The sequence below is a fragment of the Amblyomma mixtum genome, chromosome 4, assembly GCF_055824585.1.
Source record: "Amblyomma mixtum isolate Tamu chromosome 4, ASM5582458v1, whole genome shotgun sequence".
Taxonomy (NCBI): Eukaryota; Metazoa; Arthropoda; class Arachnida; order Ixodida; family Ixodidae; genus Amblyomma; species Amblyomma mixtum.
In genome coordinates this window covers 161437547-161454855 of record NC_143015.1, presented here as the reverse complement: position 1 = coordinate 161454855, position 17309 = coordinate 161437547, and the positions used below count along the sequence as shown (strand labels likewise).

Genomic DNA, 17309 nt, shown 5'->3' with positions numbered 1-17309 from the left:
TTTTTGCGTACGATGTACATTGCCATATATGCACATTATTTTTCTCAATTTCACAGTTCTGCCGCGTTAACGGTCCCCGTCAAGCTGCTCACCCAGCTTTTAGCGCAGGAGACCATTCCAGTTCTTTCTGGGAAAAATAAAGATTGATTGATTGATTGATTGATTGATTGGTAGTGTAATAAGACGGAAGGGTGCGAGGAGGGAGAAGGGGAGAGATAAGTAGCCATGCGTCAAGTGTCGCTTCACAGACTTGTGGCGCCTCTGTGCACTCTTGCGTGAACTAGTCCTTGCATTGTTTTTTCATCACTGCAAACTAATGTTGCACAGCATCGCATCTCACAGGTGTGGTAACTGTCAGTAAGTATTTTTAGTTCGGTGCATGCTAAAGCACACTTTATACCACGCACACTCGAAGACAGTGTGAAAGCATGAACTAAGTAGCCGGAGTTGAGAAGTGTCTGCCCTTGTTTCCTTCACGTGGAGTGCCCGTCTCATTTCTCTCTACAGGCCCTCTCGGTGGGGATCTTTCCCTACATACTGAAGCTTCTGCAGAGCTGTGCTCGGGACCTGAGGCCCCTCCTGGTCTCCATCTGGGCCAAGATACTCGCTGTTGATCAGGTGGAGTGCATTTTTCGGTTGTTCCAGAGTGTTTCGCTATGTAGCTGGACCATTAGGTGACTGTTTACTCTGCTCTTGACTTCCAGTCGTGTCAAGTTGACCTGGTCCGAGACAACGGCCACCGCTACTTTCTCAGTGTCCTGTCTGACCTGTCAATGCCAGTAAGTTTCAGTTTTGGAGCCCTTTCTGTCTTTTAACATCAGCTGACGATCACCAACCAATAATTTTGATTTTATGCGAAGCATATTGCTAGAGCTACCACTCACGCCGTTGCCGTGGGACCCCCACGGGACACCGTGACGTCACACCACGTGACACCGTGACGTCACACCACGTGACATCGGATGAGAGAGCCGGCCGCCACCTCGCGCCGTTGCCGTGGGACCCCTAGCCGTCACGCCACGTGACACCGTGACGTCACACCACGTGACATCGGATGAGAGAGCCGGCCTCCACCTCGCGCCGTCACCGTCGGACCTCTAGCCGTCACACCCGCGCATTCCCGCACATTTCGAACGCGCGTTCACACTCGGTGTAGGTGAAACGCTCGCTCCACCGAACAGGCGGACGCGGCTTCCGTGGCAATCCAGGCGCTCACCCAACGCGCGTCTCGGGGTTAGTCGGCGTTCCGCTGTAGCCATGCCGTTGTCTTCCCCCGCGACGAAGGCTTCTAGTGGTTGTATTAAAATGACCAAGTATGCAACCAAGGAAAGCCATGTACAGTGGAACCTCGATTAAACGTCCCCCGGTCATGCGACGACCCGCATTTTACGACGAATTTGTGCGGTCCCGGCAAAACCCCCATAGAGACAAGGCATTAAAAACCTCGGTTATACGACGCAAATTTTAGAAGGACCCCGCTTCGTACGACGTCTGGCTTGGCTCGTACCGTCCGTCAAAAAAGGTCGTCAGCAAACGCAGGCCGGGATGTGCCGTATTTTCGCGATTCTAACCCCCCCCCCCCCTCCCCTATTTTCGGGAAAAAATTTCGGAAAAAAAAACTTTGCATGCGAATCTAAGCACCCCCTTTTTTGCACGGAAGAGAGCGTTGCCGAGGCCGCCAAGTGCACTTGCTCTCTTTTTCGTGGAGCCTGTGCAGTCGGAGTCCCGAGGAGGCGCGGCCTGCGCGTTGTTGTTGTGACTGAGAGAAGGATGAAAAGGAAATTGCAGGGGCCTGCCGACTGGCTTGAGCCAAGCCACCACCGCTGCCAAGTGCAGATAGAGGAGAGTTAAAAGATCAGAGGAAAGATAAAGAGAAAAGATAAGACCCGCCTCGCGTCGCAGCAATGGCGGACCCAACGCTGCTGAAAAAGCAGATAAGCGGGCGAGGCAGCGCTGCCAAAGCGAGGACAGCGGCGTCTACGGCGCTTTTTGTGTTGCTGTGTTCCGACACTACAAGACAGATGGCACAAGACAGATGGCGGCACAGAACTGTCTGCAGCTATTTTTCTTTTGAATGTTTCCTAAATAAAATGTTTTTTTTTTTTTCGCGCCCGTTTCATCGAGATTTCGCCACGAAAAGGGGGGCCCGGGGGGGGGGGGGGGGGGGGGGGGGGGAAGGGGGGTCAGTTTAGATTTTTCGAATAAGCACCCTCTCTCACTTAGGGCATCGCGATCGTGTAAAAAAGGGGGTGCTTACAATCGAGTAAATACGGTAGGCACACTTTAGCCAGCCGATAACCGGTGCGCCTTAATCTTTCCACCTATCAAGAAAACCGCGCAAGCGAGCCGCTGCCCCGCTGCTCACGGCAGCCTCAACGGCCATTTTATCTTGTTTGTTGAAGACTAGCCCTGTGCCAGCAAAATGTGCTTCATTTGTGTTCCGAAAAAAAAAAAAAGATGCCGATGAAGTTCAGCCTTTAAAAAATATCACGCTTGATATTCGATTATACGACACCCGGATTATACGACGGTTTCGCGCGGTCCCCTGAACGTCGTATAATCGAGGTTCCACTGTATTACCAAGCCTAGCCACTAATATGCTTCGCATTCCCCAGGCTTAGCCAAGCAAAGCCTCAGCAATTTTTTCTCTTCCTTTTCTTCTTTTTCTTGTTCTTTTTGTTTTTATTTTTCTCACTGTTCCATGACTAGTTATTGTTTAGCAGGAGTGGATGATGATATTTAAAAAGAAAATCACGTGATATGTTTTCACTGCTCCTTGAAGAGTTATCTTGTTGCATCATACATAATGGAACCAATGAAGAAAAACATATGTTCTCGTTGCTTCTTGAAGAGTTATCTTATTGCATCATATGTAATGCAACCAATGAATGAAAATGGCAGCATCAGGGGAAGTAGTCCATCTTGCGTTTCTTGTTTTTGTGGTGGCGCCTGAAAAAAAAAAAAAAATCTTCCCACCATATCATCTTTGTACTACTATTTTGTTTAAAAATGTTTCTATCGCACTACCATTATTCATACCGTTTTTTTTTTTGCTCTCTTAAACTTAGTATTATGTTTTGATTTTTTTTATTGAATGGTCTTACTTGTTTAAAATAGAACGTTCCTGCTGGCTAGTTGGTTCATTGGAGAAATGATTAGTACTGCGCGGATGGGATAGGACAGGAGAACAAGGAACAGCCTGTGTTGTCATCTGTGTTCCTCGTTCTCCTGTCCTGTCCCATTCGCGCAGTACTAATCTTTTCTGCAATGAACCAAGTAGCCAGCAGGAACATTCTACTGCGCCTGTGTTGTTGTCTATGTTCCTCGTTCTCCTGTCCTGTCCCATTCGCGCAGTACTAATCTTTTCTGCAATGAACCAACTAGCCAGCAGGAACATTCTACTGCGCCTGTGTTGTTGTCTGTGTTCCTCGTTCTCCTGTCCTGTCCCATTCGCGCAGTACTAATCTTTTCTGCAATGAACCAAGTAGCCAGCAGGAACATTCTACTGCGCCCGTGTTGTTGTCTGTGTTCCTCGTTCTCCTGTCCTGTCCCATTCGCGCAGTACTAATCTTTTCTGCAATGAACCAACTAGCCAGCAGGAACATTCTACTGCGCCTGTGTTGTTGTCTGTGTTCCTCGTTCTCCTGTCCTGTCCCATTCGCGCAGTACTAATCTTTTCTGCAATGAACCAACTAGCCAGCAGGAACATTCTACTGCGCCTGTGTTGTTGTCTGTGTTCCTCGTTCTCCTGTCCTGTCCCATTTGCGCAGTACTAATCTTTTCTGCAATGAACCAACTAGCCAGCAGGAACATTCTAATGCGCCTGTGTTGTTGTCTGTGTTCCTCGTTCTCCTGTCCTGTCCCGTTTGCGCAGTACTAATCTTTACGAGAAAGCATTCGACTCAGTGGAAACCTCAGCTGTCATGCAGGCATTGCGGAATCAGGGTGTGGAAGAGTGCTATGTGAAAATATTGGAAGATATTTATAACGATTGCACAGCTACTATAGTTCTCCATAAAGTCAGCAATAAAATTCCAATACGGAAAGGTGTCAGGCAGGGAGACACGATCTCGCCAATGCTCTTCACTGCCTGCTTACAGGAGGTATTCCGGGGACTGGAATGGGAAGAGTTGGGGATAAGAGTTAATGGAGAATACCTGAGTAATTTGCGATTCGCTGATGACATTGCCTTGCTAAGCCACTCAGGACAAGAACTGCAAAGCATGATCAATCAGCTAGACAGGCAGAGTAGAACGGTGGGGCTAAGAATTAACATGCAGAAAACCAAAGTAATGTTCAATAGCTTTGCAAGGGAACAGCAGTTCGCAATTGGTAGCGAGGTGCTAGAAGTAGCAAGAGAATATGTCTACTTAGGGCAGGTAGTGACCGCAGATCCGGATCATGAGAGGGAAATAACTAGAAGAATAAGAATGGGGTGGAGCGCGTATGGCAGGTTCTCTCAGGTCATGAATGGTAGCTTACCAATATCCATGAAGAGAAAAGTATATAACAGCTGTATCCTACCGGTACTCACCTATGGGGCAGAAACGTGGAGGCTAACAAAGAGGGTTCAGCTTAAGTTAAGAACAACGCAGCGAGCTATGGAAAGGAAAATGATAGGTGTAACGTTAAGAGATCGGAAGAGGGCTGAGTGGGTGAGGGAACAAACGCGGGTTAATGACATCCTAGTTGAAATCAAGAGGAAGAAGTGGGCTAGGGCAGGGCATGTAATGCGAAGGCAAGATAACCGCTGGTCCTTAAGGGTAACGGAGTGGATTCCAAGAGAAAGCAAGCGTAGCAGGGGACGGCAGAAAGTTAGGTGGGCGGATGAGATTAAGAAGTTTGCGGGGATACATGGCGGCAACTAGCAAAGGACAGGGTTAATTGGAGAGACATGGGAGAGGCCTTTGCCCTGCAGTGGGTGTAGTCAGGCTGATGATGATGATGATGACGATGAATCTTTTCTGCAATGAACCAACTAGCCAGCAGGAACATTCTACTGCGCCTGTGTTGTTGTCTGTGTTTCTCGTTCTCCTGTCCTGTCCCATTCGTGCATTTTCTGCAATGAACCAACTAGCCAGCAGCAACGTTCTACTGCGCCTGTGTTGTCGTCTGTGTTTCTCATTCTCCTGTCCTGTCCCATTTGCGCAGTACTAATCTTTACTTGTTTGTATTGTGGATGTTTTGCTGTTCCTCATTCAACCTCCTCCCATGTATTGCCCTTCTGGGTCCTTAGAGAATCTAAAACAAACAAACAAACAAACAAACAATCTCTGGATCTCTTGTCTGCAGCCTGAGCACCGAACCATGGCTGCCTTTGTCATGTCGTGCATCGTGGCCAACTACCCAAGTGGTCAGGTACGCTCTCTCTGTTCACACTATTTGTCTTTGCATTAACCTTTGATGTGACTAAGAATGGGTACCTGGGGACTTCGTGCTAACCTGGAAAAGGGATGCTTACAACATTTGTCCCCTCAGGGCATGCTTGCTGACAGGGGGACTTGTGTTGTACAAGATGTGGCAGTGCTGGGATGTTGGTATCATGACTACCAGCACATCGGTATCTCGTGCAGACTGTCTTGCCGCTGAAAGCAAAATGTTGAGGCGCCTTGTTGAGGACTTATGTTGAAGGCATATGTTGAAGACTTATCTTTCTTAGATTCAAGGCAGCGGGCGTTATTGTGAAACGTGCTCACTGATTGGTGGTTTGCATTGTGTTTTTTTTTCTCATTCCTTGACACATCATGAACTTGACAAGATAATCGTTGTTAGTCATCTATACCTGTACCTTACGTGATCTTTATAACGTTGTCCGTGCCAAATAAAGACCGTTCAGTGGAAATTTTGCGCTTGTGTTGTGTCCTTTCAATTTTGTGCGCTAGGGATCCTCATGTTGACTACCCACTAGCCTGAACCCTGACCCTTCACCGTTACCGCGTTGGGCTGCTGTGCAGGAGGCGGCCTTGAAGGGCAGTGTGATCGCTCTGTGCCTGGAGCAGCTGACGGACAGCCATGCTCGCCTCCGCCAATGGCTTGCCATCTGCCTGGGCCGCACATGGAGTGGATACACAGCCGCTCGCTGGTGCGGCATCCGGGACAGCGCCCACGAGAAGCTCCACACGCTGCTGGCTGACCCCGTACCTGAGGTAAGCCTTGTGGCCTGTGTCTCTTTGATTATTTGCATCACCCTCAAGGCCTGAGGCACTGAAGTGCAGTGGTTGCTGTATGAAATCATGCAAAATACAGTGACAGTGAAAGAAACTAAGTGCAGGCGAGTAAGTTTTGTGGATGTGTTATGTTAGCTAATGCTGTGCAGAAATGATTCAGTGGGGGCAGCCGGTCTCTGGTGGTGTGGTTCTATACTCCGTTTCATACATAGCAGGCAACGCTGCCAAAGCTAGCGCGCCTGTTCACGCAGGCGAAGTCCGCACACAAAAAGTGGTTTGCCATACAACCAAAGCGAACACAAGCATATTTCATAGCGACAAATCTTAAGTGCCATGACTGGCACTTCCTAGACTTCGTTTTACCTCTTGCATTTTCGTACTGCTATTCGTCGAGATTTCGAGAAGCAAAAAGTACACGTGGCGGTATGATACGCGGTTGATAAGGCGAATCGCTTCCACTAAATCTGCGCCCAAAAAGTAGTTCGCACTCCGTGAAAATTGTGGCCAGAGAGCCCGAACACTGAGCACCTCACAGCTTCGACTGCGATTTTCAGTGCTACTACATCGTTTTATACCGCTCTTTGTATTCGTCCAAACAATGACCGTAGTTTCGAGAAGAACGAATGATATGCGGTGGAGTAATATAGCTTTGCGGACGCACTACTTCAGCAACCTCCGCAGCGTTGTATGCTATGTATGAAACGGAGTATAGTCGTGGGAGGTTCGGGGAATGGAGTAACTGCAGTTTTTGTCTTGCTCGACATAGTTGCAGCCTTGTGAGTGGTCTAGGTGCAGTGAGATGTAGAAAGGTCGAGTGAAATCGATGTGAAGGTTGGAATGAGTATCAAAGGTTTTGTGACATAAGTAAAGGCAAGAAAATTTCCGAGAAGGCGCTGAAGGTAGGCTTAATGCACGGTTCATTCATGATATGCCAGCAGTGCCATTGCAGTGCTTGGTCCTGCATGTTGTGGTGCTGTGTGTTAACGCTGTTGGGTCCTGGATTGTTTGGGCAGGTGCGGGCTGCTGCTGTGTTTGCGCTTGGCACCCTCCTCAACTGCCCGGCCAAGCGCACTGACCACGCTGACACTATTGACCACAACATCGGCATGACCCTCATCTCCTCAGTGGCCAACGACGGCAGCCCCATAGTCCGCAAGGTGAAGTTTCATTTTGGATTTGGAGCACGGGGCAGGGTCATTTTTGAGTTGCCTTTGATGGCGTTAGCTGGATGAGTGGATGAGCTTAGTGGCTGTGGAATTTGGCTGCTGAGGCCAGGGACTTGGGATGGAATCCCGGCTGTGGTGGCCACATTTCGACGGCGCCGAAATGCAGAAGTCATCTGTGAGCTGTGCAATGTCAGTGCAGCTCTGGGACGTGCACCCCACATACCATACCATGCCATAAGGGAAAGGAACTGGCTGTTGTGCCATTAACTTGGGGGGCCTTGACAGCAGAAGAAACAGAAACAACTAATTGAAGTGATGGTAGTCTCCCGCCTACATAGTTGACTAGGTTCCTGGGACAGTTGCTGGAATGTACGCGTGGTGAGCTTTTGCATCCTCCTCCCCTGTCCATCCAGGAACTGGTGGTGGCCCTGCAGTGGCTGCTGTTTGTGTTCGAGACGCAGTTTGTGGCCGTGGCCTACCAGCACCTGGAGGAGGAGACCTCCCGCGAGGGGCTGCAGGCTGCCACAGCTGCGGCCCACCTGCTCAGCCCTCCCACCAGCGCTGCTGTGGGTGAGTTTACAAACCACCTGAAGAAGAGCTCCACGTGCCCCAGTTTGGAGGCTCACAGGACTATGCACCACTTCCTTTAAAGGGACCGTGTAACGATTTTGAAGATTGCCAGTAAATGTTTTCACTGCGTAGAACAAATGCTTTTGAGCATTCACACTGAGTACGAGTCCCTGGATAGGAGCCAGTGATTTATTATTAATTTTTAAAACTATGGTTTTTAAAATTCCCGGGCCAATCGATCACCTCATAGTGACGGTTTTTGGGACCACTTCCTAGCGAGTGTATGTCGTGAGTACTGGTGATGTCAGCGTGAGCAACAGGCTACCAGACGCTGCCATTTGTTGCAGCGATGATGTCACACATGATGTCATGATGTCGCGAAAGTCACCTGCTCGTGAACCCTTCGGGTGTGGGCAATTTCAATGCCTTTGTATGCGTAGTTCCAACTTGTCGCTGCCACATCTTTCTGTGGTGCCAGAGTCATTCACCATGGCTTTTGCAATCGCTCAAGACGAATATGCCTTGCTGTATCGTCGGCTGCAAAGCCAGCGATTGGTGAGGCGTCGAACACAGGTGTATTATTCCTGAAGGCATGCGTGAGCCATCTTCCTGGAGTGCATCGGACTGACTGGGGTTTGCACGCAAGCATGGAAGGTGCAGCAGTACCTTTGATCTTCATATGCCTCATATTGTTGGGCTTGCAATTGCATCATTGGCCTTCCAGTTGCATCACACACGGCAGTATACGGTAGTTATATGCTTCTGGGTGAACACCAAGCCCTAGAGTTGTGGGAAAATATGGCAGGTGCAGCATGCGCACTAAGGGCAGCTGTATTGCGTGTTGCGGAAATATGCGCGCCCCGTAAAATGCTTCTTCCAGCTAAACGGACTCATTGTTCGAGCTCAAATTTCGCATAGAAATGACATTTGGTCGGCAGAATTGTTTAATACCACGTTTGCTTGGGGTACTTACCTGATTTGAACAGAATAATTCGGATATTCACATCGTCTGCGGCGACGACGAAGAAAATTAAGCTGCTCTGTCAGCTATCGCACCGGTGGCGCCATCTCGTTTGTTGGTCGTGAACAATCAGCAAAGGAAGGGGTTTCGGGGGGTTTGAAGACGCTCTTTCAACTGGTTTTTTAATGCTCACAGAAAACTTAGCTTGCTGAAAACTTCGTTTTGCCAAGCTAAGTTTTCTGTGAGCATTAAAAAACCAGTTGAAAGAGCGTCTTCAAACCCCTCTTTGCTGATTGTTCACGACCAACAAACGAGATGGCGCCACCGGTGCGATAGCTGACAGAGCAGCTTAATTTGCTTCGTCGTCGCCGCAGACGATGTGAATATCCGAATTATTCTGATCGAATCAGGTAAGTACCCCAAGCAAACGTGGTATTAAACAATTCTGCCGACCAAATGTCATTTCTATGCGAAATTTGAGCTCGAACAATGAGCCCGTTTAGCTGGAAGAAGCATTTTACGGGGCGCGTTTATTTCCGCAACAGTCGATATTTTAGACCACCTAAAGCTCACTGCCGCCATGGCACAGTGGAATGAAATGCAGTTGCAAGGTGCATCACTCTGTGCCTTGATGGGACTGTCCTTACTTATTTTTTTTGCCGTTTCTTCTGCTTGTAAGTGATAAATTTCTCCATGGGCATTTTCCTCTAGCGCCCTGCTAGTAGCCGTGCAACAAAATTGTGAAGTTTTATCGCCGACAGGCATGGCTTTGACTTAGCCTTCTCGTCACAAGGCTGTTCCGGAACCATAATGTTCCTTCTGAGCTGGTCATGTATTACCTCGTGACAGAAGTGCTTTGTGCAGTGCACATTGCCTGTGCTGTGCCCCACTTCCCCATTGCAGGGACAGTGTTTTTCGTGTGCAGAGACTGCTCAGGGTGGGATGAAGAAGGTGGCGTCACGTGACAGGCTCAAGCTGCTGCCCATCACTGGCAACCGTGAGTATCATAGTCATGGTGTCATGGCATTGTTTTAGTCAACCAACATTACTCTCCCCGTCAGTGTCATTGATAGTCACATTACCTATTGCATTACATCATGGGGAAACAGTTTTGGTACTCTCCCCATCACTGTTATTGATAGTCACATTACCTATTGCGTTAATAAGGGAGTAATTACTCATTGGCATCCACCCAAGCGCAGCCATACGGCTACAAAGGAAAGCTATACAGCTTTCTCAGAAACTTCGTAGTTAAAGAAAAATTCGTCCTGGTCTGGGTCCTGGTTTTCTTTAACTACGAAGTTTCTGAGAAAGCTGTAAAGCTTTCCTTTGTAGCCGTATGGCTGCGCTTGGGTGGTTGCCAATGAGTAATTACTCCCTTATTACAAATCTACTCCACCTTGGGGGATTCCCCTAAACATTTGACCAACTACCTATTGCGTTACATCACGGGGAAACAGTTTTGCCACTTGTTAAGCTCCATTGATGCACTTCTCGAATCAAGCCATTGATATCACAAGTCCAAGTTCGCACCACATTAGCAGTCATTGCATCGTGTATGAGCAGTCAGTTCCTCATTTTGGTATTCACTTGCAACCATCTTTTGTAAACGGAGTCTTTCACCAATGAATCTGCTTAATAACCAGGCACTCGTTAATAACAATTTAACAAGGTTTGCTGCTGATCAAAACTTCTTACTTCCCGTAGTGCATACTAATTGCATTGGTTTCTTTGCTGCTTTATCTGTATCGAATCAGCTTTTGAATAACGGTATGCAATCTTTGTCTTTTGGTATTTTGAAACTTTAACTATCTGTGTTACTGAGTTGATAATCGTAACTCGTTGTCGACTGTGTTTACCGAATCGTCATTTGGGGCTTTGCTTTTCTGTTATATAAGTGCTTCTCTGCTCCGCTTGGACTCGCGTCCTTTAACAGAGTCTAACGTTCTGGGGCCTTGGACGCAACCTTCCAGACAACGGAAAGCGGTGAAAGCGCTCCTGAATTTCCTAAGGGACTCGGGGTTGCATTCCCGCCTATAATCTAAGTTTTCTGTGCGCGCCCTCTGTCCCTGTGACATAGTGGTCGATGGACACTTGACAGACTCATTTCTTTGCCGCTCTTTTTCCTTTTTTCCCCTTTGTTCCCCTCCCCAAGTGTAGGGTAGCCAACTGGGCATCGCCTGGTTAACCTCCCTGCCTTTCCGTCCTTTTCTCTCTCTCTCTCGCCGAGCACTCTAAACCAGTGTTCGTTATTTGATCCTTGGGCTCTGTGACCTCCTCCTGCATGTTCGCTGCTGCATTGCTCTTTGAACCAAACCAACGTCGTTCTCATTGTGGTCTTGGTATGTAATGTGCACAGTGCTGTCGGGAGCCGTGGTGGAGGGCCTGCCGGAGCCGCCACCCATCCTGCAGCCGCCTCCGCCGCCGGAGAAGATGCGGCGCGTCTCCTCCAGCACCTCCATCTGCAGCCTGAGCACTCCGCTGGGCACCATCCTGGGTGGCTACACAGGCGTCTACAGCCAGGTGTGGCGCGCCCTGGTCACCCTCGGAAGCGACCCCCACCCCGAGGTGTCCGCCATGGCCCGCCTCCTGATCCGAGCCTACCGGGATAAGGCCCAGTCCAGCTTCGAGGCCAAGAAGAGCCGCAAGAACTCGGTCTGCCACTCGGAGCCGTCCTCGCCTTCGGGCAAGACCAGCTACATGTCGTGAGTGCGGATTCACTGCTAGCCTCCGCGGCTGTTGTTGATTGGAATTCTTAGATGCTCGCAGTAATCTCAAGCCACACACAGCCATGTCAGGTTTAGTCCTGGACAGCTGGAGCTAGTTCAAAATAACGCTGCTCGTTTTATCCTATCCAACTTTAACCGTACCGCAAGTGTAACAAGCATGAAAGCTAATCTTCCTTTGCCTCTTTTAGCATCCCGCCGGCAGACAATTCGTTTGAGCCTCTTTCATAAACTGTACCATCATCCCATGCTACATGATGCCCCCATTTCGTCCCCCAGATACGTGTGAAACCGCATTGATCATCGTCACAAAGTTGGAATTGAAACATATAACACTGTAACTGCATTTCAGTCTTTCTTGCCTCGTACATCACTCGAATGGAACCGCTGGTCAAATGTTTAGGGGAATCCCCCAAGGTGGAGTAGATTTGTAATAAGGGAGTAATTACTCATTGGCATCCACCCGAGCGCAGCCATACGGCTACAAAGGAAAGCTGTACAGCTTTCTCAGAAACTTCGTAGTTAAAGAAAAATTCGTCCTGGTCCGGGGTTCGAACCCAGGACCACCGCTACACCGGAGCAGTCGCTCTACCAATTGAGCTAACCAGGACGGCAAGCTTATGGTAGGGCGAGAGCGAATTGATCAATAACTCGAAGTGGGAACAGTGTTGGTCAGTGTTGGCCAGTGTTGGCCTTCCCGCAGATATCGTCGACATAAGTGATAACCAGCATTTTCGTTCTGCACTAGCTAACATTGTATGTATAACAGGAATATGATAATACCTTGTTTTGTGTCATGCATTGCATCTGTTTATGTATTTTCTTGTTTTGTAACCACTCCCCTCTTTAATGCCTTTGGCCTTGAGGGTTCAATAAATGAAATGAAATGAATTCTTAGATGCTGGCAGCAAGCTCAAGCCACACACAGCCATGTCAGGTTTAGTCCTGGACAGAATTCTTAGATGCTGGCAGTAAGCTCAAGCCACACACAGCCATGTCAGGTTTAGTCCTGGACAAGTTTAGTCCAGATTGGCACACTGGCAAAAACAACCGGAAGTGTGGCAGCTATTGAGTGAGATAATCAACGTGTACAGAGCGTTCTTTCTTGGTCGGTGCCCAGGAGCGAGTCCCCCCCGACGACCTCCTTGAATGCCAACCTGCGGCCGCCGGCCCAGACGCCCACCCGGAGCCACCAGTACCAGCACACAGCGCACTTCAGCCGCTCGCGCAAGATCTTTGACCGTGGCCCCGACGTTCCAGCTCCGGTACGGTGTGCCTGACCAAAGTAGTTTTCCGAATTCAGGAAGCTCCTAAATCGCTCACTTTAATCGTCACATCTAGTGCTGTCTGTCTTGTTTTGTATGAATATTATTTAGTCTTTTAAAGAGCCCATGAAATGGTTTTGAATGGTTCTTGTAACATGCATTGCGTAAAATAAGTTTGTTTGCTTTCCTTTTCTTTTGGTGGTCTAACCGAAGGCGCTGCAGCAAAAATTGGCAGAGACAAGTCTGCTGGCCTCTTTTGAGATTTTTGCCCTTTAAGCTACATTTGCCACCGTTGCTGTCTCAACTCTGTCGGCAGGTGGCCGAAGATGACACGGAAGAGCATCTCAATGCCCGCATCTCGGCACCGCTGGTCACCACGGGCTTTGTGGACTGGTGCTCACGCTATTTCACTCGTCCCCTCAACAAGGTGAGCAGCTGGGGAGTGTCTCATGGAAAGGAGTTCTGCAGGCGCTGGTCACTCATGTGCTATTTTGGTTTCGTGCATGGCATATTTCTGCCTGAAATTCTCGCATGTCGGTTAGAAGCTGCCACAATTCTTGACCTATCAATCCTTTTGGACTCTTAAAGGGCCACTAAAGAGGAATCTGAACTCGTCTTTTTACCGCGGGTACTCGATCTACTCACCCCGAGCATTCTTAAGAAACTTCAAATTATTGTCCTGCGCGGCCGATTTCCCCAATTTAAGGGGGGATGAGGGTCTTAAAACTAACTTTTTATTTATAGCTAGAATCTCATGAAGTTTTGCACATAGATGCATTTTTCTCTTCTGATTCCAAATATGTAATCATAACTGAGCTGGTGGTCTTAAATCTTATAAAGCCTGCAATGCAATTAGATAATTTCTTACGCAGCTTTAATGCGCTTTCTAAATGCATTTTGTTGCTTTTCATCACATGAATTGATAGCCAGAGAGTTCCCACACCCGATGACATTCTTCGTTTTTCTCTAAAGGTATGTCGTCGGGATATATTACGTCGAGAGTAAAGGTCGCATAATTTGACACTGCAGCTCATTAAGTTAATTGTAAATTGCTATATATACATGGCCTAAACAAAAAAAGTAAGAATGTCATCGGGTATGGGAATTCGCTGGCTATCAATTCATGTAATTAAAAGCAACAAAACGCAGTGAGAAAGTTCATTAAAGCTGCGTAAGAAATTACCTAATTACACTCTGGAATTTAAGATAACTTTTGATCTAAGACCACCAGCTCAATTATGAATACATTTTTGGAATCAGAAGAGAAAAACACATCTGTGTGCAAAATTTCATGAGAATGGAGCCATAAATAAAAATGTCAGTTTTAAGACTCTCGTCCCCCCTTAAATCAGATTAAATGGTAGGAGGAGTGAAGTAACACGTGGAGCGCCTTTCAGGCATTCGCTTGGCGGCTTCGCTTTCGCTTTTATTCTGTTTTTTAGGTTTCCGTGAATAAATAGATCCAGTCAGAGGCTACATAGCTGAAAATAAAAATACGTATCTATGGAAATAAAAATACGCGTGGACTCATTGCTTTCGCCGATCGCTACGCATCACTCCGCCGATGGCACAGCGGCAAGCCGCCGCTGGGCTGACTGAAAGGTTGGTTGACTCCTCCCACCGCCAGCAGTGAGTTCAAAAAAAGGCTAGAGCCGGGACGTTTAAATTGGTTTAAACCAGGGAAATCAGCCGCGCAGGACTATAATTCCAAGTTTCTAAGAATGCTCGGAACGTGTAGACAGAGTTGCTGCGGCAAAAATACGAGTTCAGATTCCTCTTTAGTGCACCTTTAAAAGCTGCTTCCAGAGACAGTGAGTACCCACTGAGCTGGAAGGTTTCTACAGGAGCTGAGGGTACACCTCTGGCGGACAATCTGGGTTGCGAGTGTGAAATGCGCATGTTTGAATGGCTAGCACACAAAGCTGGTGCGTTGCTTGGGGATGGTCTCATTGTCTCCCAGTCACAGATGTTTTGCATGCTGCAAGTGAGATGCATGAAAAGTTGAATGGCAACGCGGACTGTGTCAGCCCGGGAACTAGTAATGTGACAGATGGTACGGGACAGGCTGGCACTCCTCCGGGTGTCTAAGGAGCTCAGCGCTGTGTGATTGATGTGCACACGATGTCAGTTGGAACAGTTCCTTGCTCAGGGAGAAATGTTCACATCAGTTGTGACAGTTCAGTTGTGTAGTCGCTTGAAGTCATTTGAAAGAATAAACACTGCAGCCTTTCAGCGCCCAGATGTACTTGTAGCTGTAACAAGAACCTCAGTTGCTTGCTTACAAAATAATCTAGAGCCAAGAATGGAATTGCCTAACTTACGTGGACTGGCGGTTCCAGTCTAGCAGGATGTGGTGAAACCATTGCTTGGCAATGGGCGTTACCTCTCCATTGCAACACCTAGCCCATACTTGTGACCTGCCTTGCTTGTTTGGTGGGGATCTAGTCTGAACCTGGCACTGGAATACAGCATTAATGGCAAAATAGGTGTTCTTGAAGCTTGGCGCACTGCCCTTTGTCAGTGTTGTGAATAGTGAAGCATTCACTGTGCAAGTTAAGGTTTACTTTAAAAAAATGCAAGCAGGCTCATGGAGTGTGCTGATATAGACCGTTTACAGCGCGCAGTTCTTCCGTTTGAGACCAGATGGCGCCACACGTGCGCTCGGAACACGGCACCATTACTGGCCTCGTAAGTCGCCGGCGTGTACGCCTCGACGCAGCCGTGGAAATATCGCGGGTGGCTGCCGAATGTGTTCTTTCTACGATGTGAAAAGGCAGAGGAAACACGTGCTGTGCTGTGGATTGCAAGAATTGCGGCAGGGAGTTAAAAGTGCGGGATGCGATCGTTTGCGAGCTTCACGGAACCGAACTGCACAAGTAGGTAATGCCGATGTTCACGCCCGTTCGACACGCACCCTTTCCGAACTGGCGAACGCAACAAACACGTTCGCTAGCGCTAGATAGCTAATAAAGAAAGGTTTCGTTCCTGGAAAATCTGCGAGGGTAAGTGCACAACACAGGCGCATGAAGAAGCTGTTCCGCCACCGAAACCATGACGGCGTGCTTTCAGTTGTTGTGCACTGCTTTGAGACCCCATTGATCGTAATTGTGTGTCGCCATTAGTAAAAGGAGCGCCCGAAGCCGAATTAGGAACGAAAAAAAAAAAGACGACTTGCGCTCCTACATGCTGCTGCTGTTTAGTATGCACCGCACAGCCGTCCGAGCCGACAACGCTTACCGTCAGTCCGTGTATTACACGCCGTCTTGGTGCTACTGTTCAATTTCGCTCCAAGTAGCGCGGTTTCCGTGGACCGTATTCGGATTACAGCATTTGGTTTACGGCTGCTGTGCTGGGCGGTTGTCACTTGGTCGCGGTCCATGCGAGACAGTCACTAAAAGTGACTCCGCACGCTCAGAGTGAAGCTGATTAATTACAACCAAAGAGACCACGAACATTTCCATGTCCGCATATCGAGCGTCGAGCTTACCAAAAATTTTTATATCAGGCTGACGTTATTGTGAAATTCGTCTAGCATGAACGCGTTGCCACGCGCGCGTTATAACAATTATATCGCGGAATCCTTCGAAATGATTGCACGCCAGCTTGTGACGGCTGCTTGATGCATGGTACTGCTACCATGATAGTCAACCTTTGTGTGTCTATTTATATTTGTGCAATTCTATGTTTATTCAACCAGTAGGAAATATTTCAGGTTTCCTTAGCACCGTTAACAGGTTGTAAACAAATGCATACGATGTGCATGTGAGCGTTTTACAGCAGTGTCTGCATGCAGGTACACGATAGGACAACGACCTGTAAGGCCGCAGGAACATTCAACCTTGCCGTTTTATATAATAACAATAAAAAAACATTAAGCAGAGCCTTCAGCGCATGCAAAGACAAGCATTCAGGCGATCCGTCCGTTGGCTCGAAGAATCGGAGAGCTCAGCGGCTCTATGCGACATGAAGTCCTATCGCGTTTTCACGCCTCAAGTGATCAAATTAGGGTTGTCACATGTCCTTCCAAGCTTTGGCCAAACCACAGTTTCGTCTTCCCTCTCCTTTACCACCGCACCAGCCGAAACACTGCCTGTCGGAACCGAACCGTCCGACGCAGCAGCCTTCGCGACGAGGCGCGCGCCGAGCGGTCAGGAGGCGAGTAATGGCGGCGTGATCACGTGATCAAAGATGGCAGCCCCCATGATACGGCGCTGTAAAGCGTCTATAGTACAGATGTGAGTGCTGAGCCCATGTGTCCTTCTCTTCTGGCTTGCCTCATTTCCCATCTCCTGCTTGCCCGAGTGCTCTTCGTTCACCGCAACGTGTTTGCCGCTCGCACTTTCTGTCTGCCGGCTGCACTGGAGGTAGGTGGCTGGGTGCAGTGCTGGCTGTGGGGGGAAACGCATTTTGCCACGCGCAAATTCACTTCCACTTTGTTCTGGTGTCCCCATCAT

The 17309-nt window shown here is 48.4% G+C and overlaps 1 protein-coding gene across 1 annotated transcript in view; it reads left to right on the top strand.

Annotated features, from left to right (window-relative positions):
* Positions 1 to 17309, top strand: part of raptor (regulatory associated protein of MTOR complex 1) — a 46441-nt gene that overhangs the window by 11104 nt on the left and 18028 nt on the right. The window contains 10 exon segments of the mRNA XM_089541132.1: positions 508 to 618; positions 705 to 779; positions 5293 to 5358; positions 5955 to 6146; positions 7181 to 7324; positions 7747 to 7903; positions 9790 to 9861; positions 11224 to 11569; positions 12711 to 12855; positions 13172 to 13282. Coding sequence (XP_089397258.1) covers positions 508 to 618; positions 705 to 779; positions 5293 to 5358; positions 5955 to 6146; positions 7181 to 7324; positions 7747 to 7903; positions 9790 to 9861; positions 11224 to 11569; positions 12711 to 12855; positions 13172 to 13282 — 1419 coding nt within the window.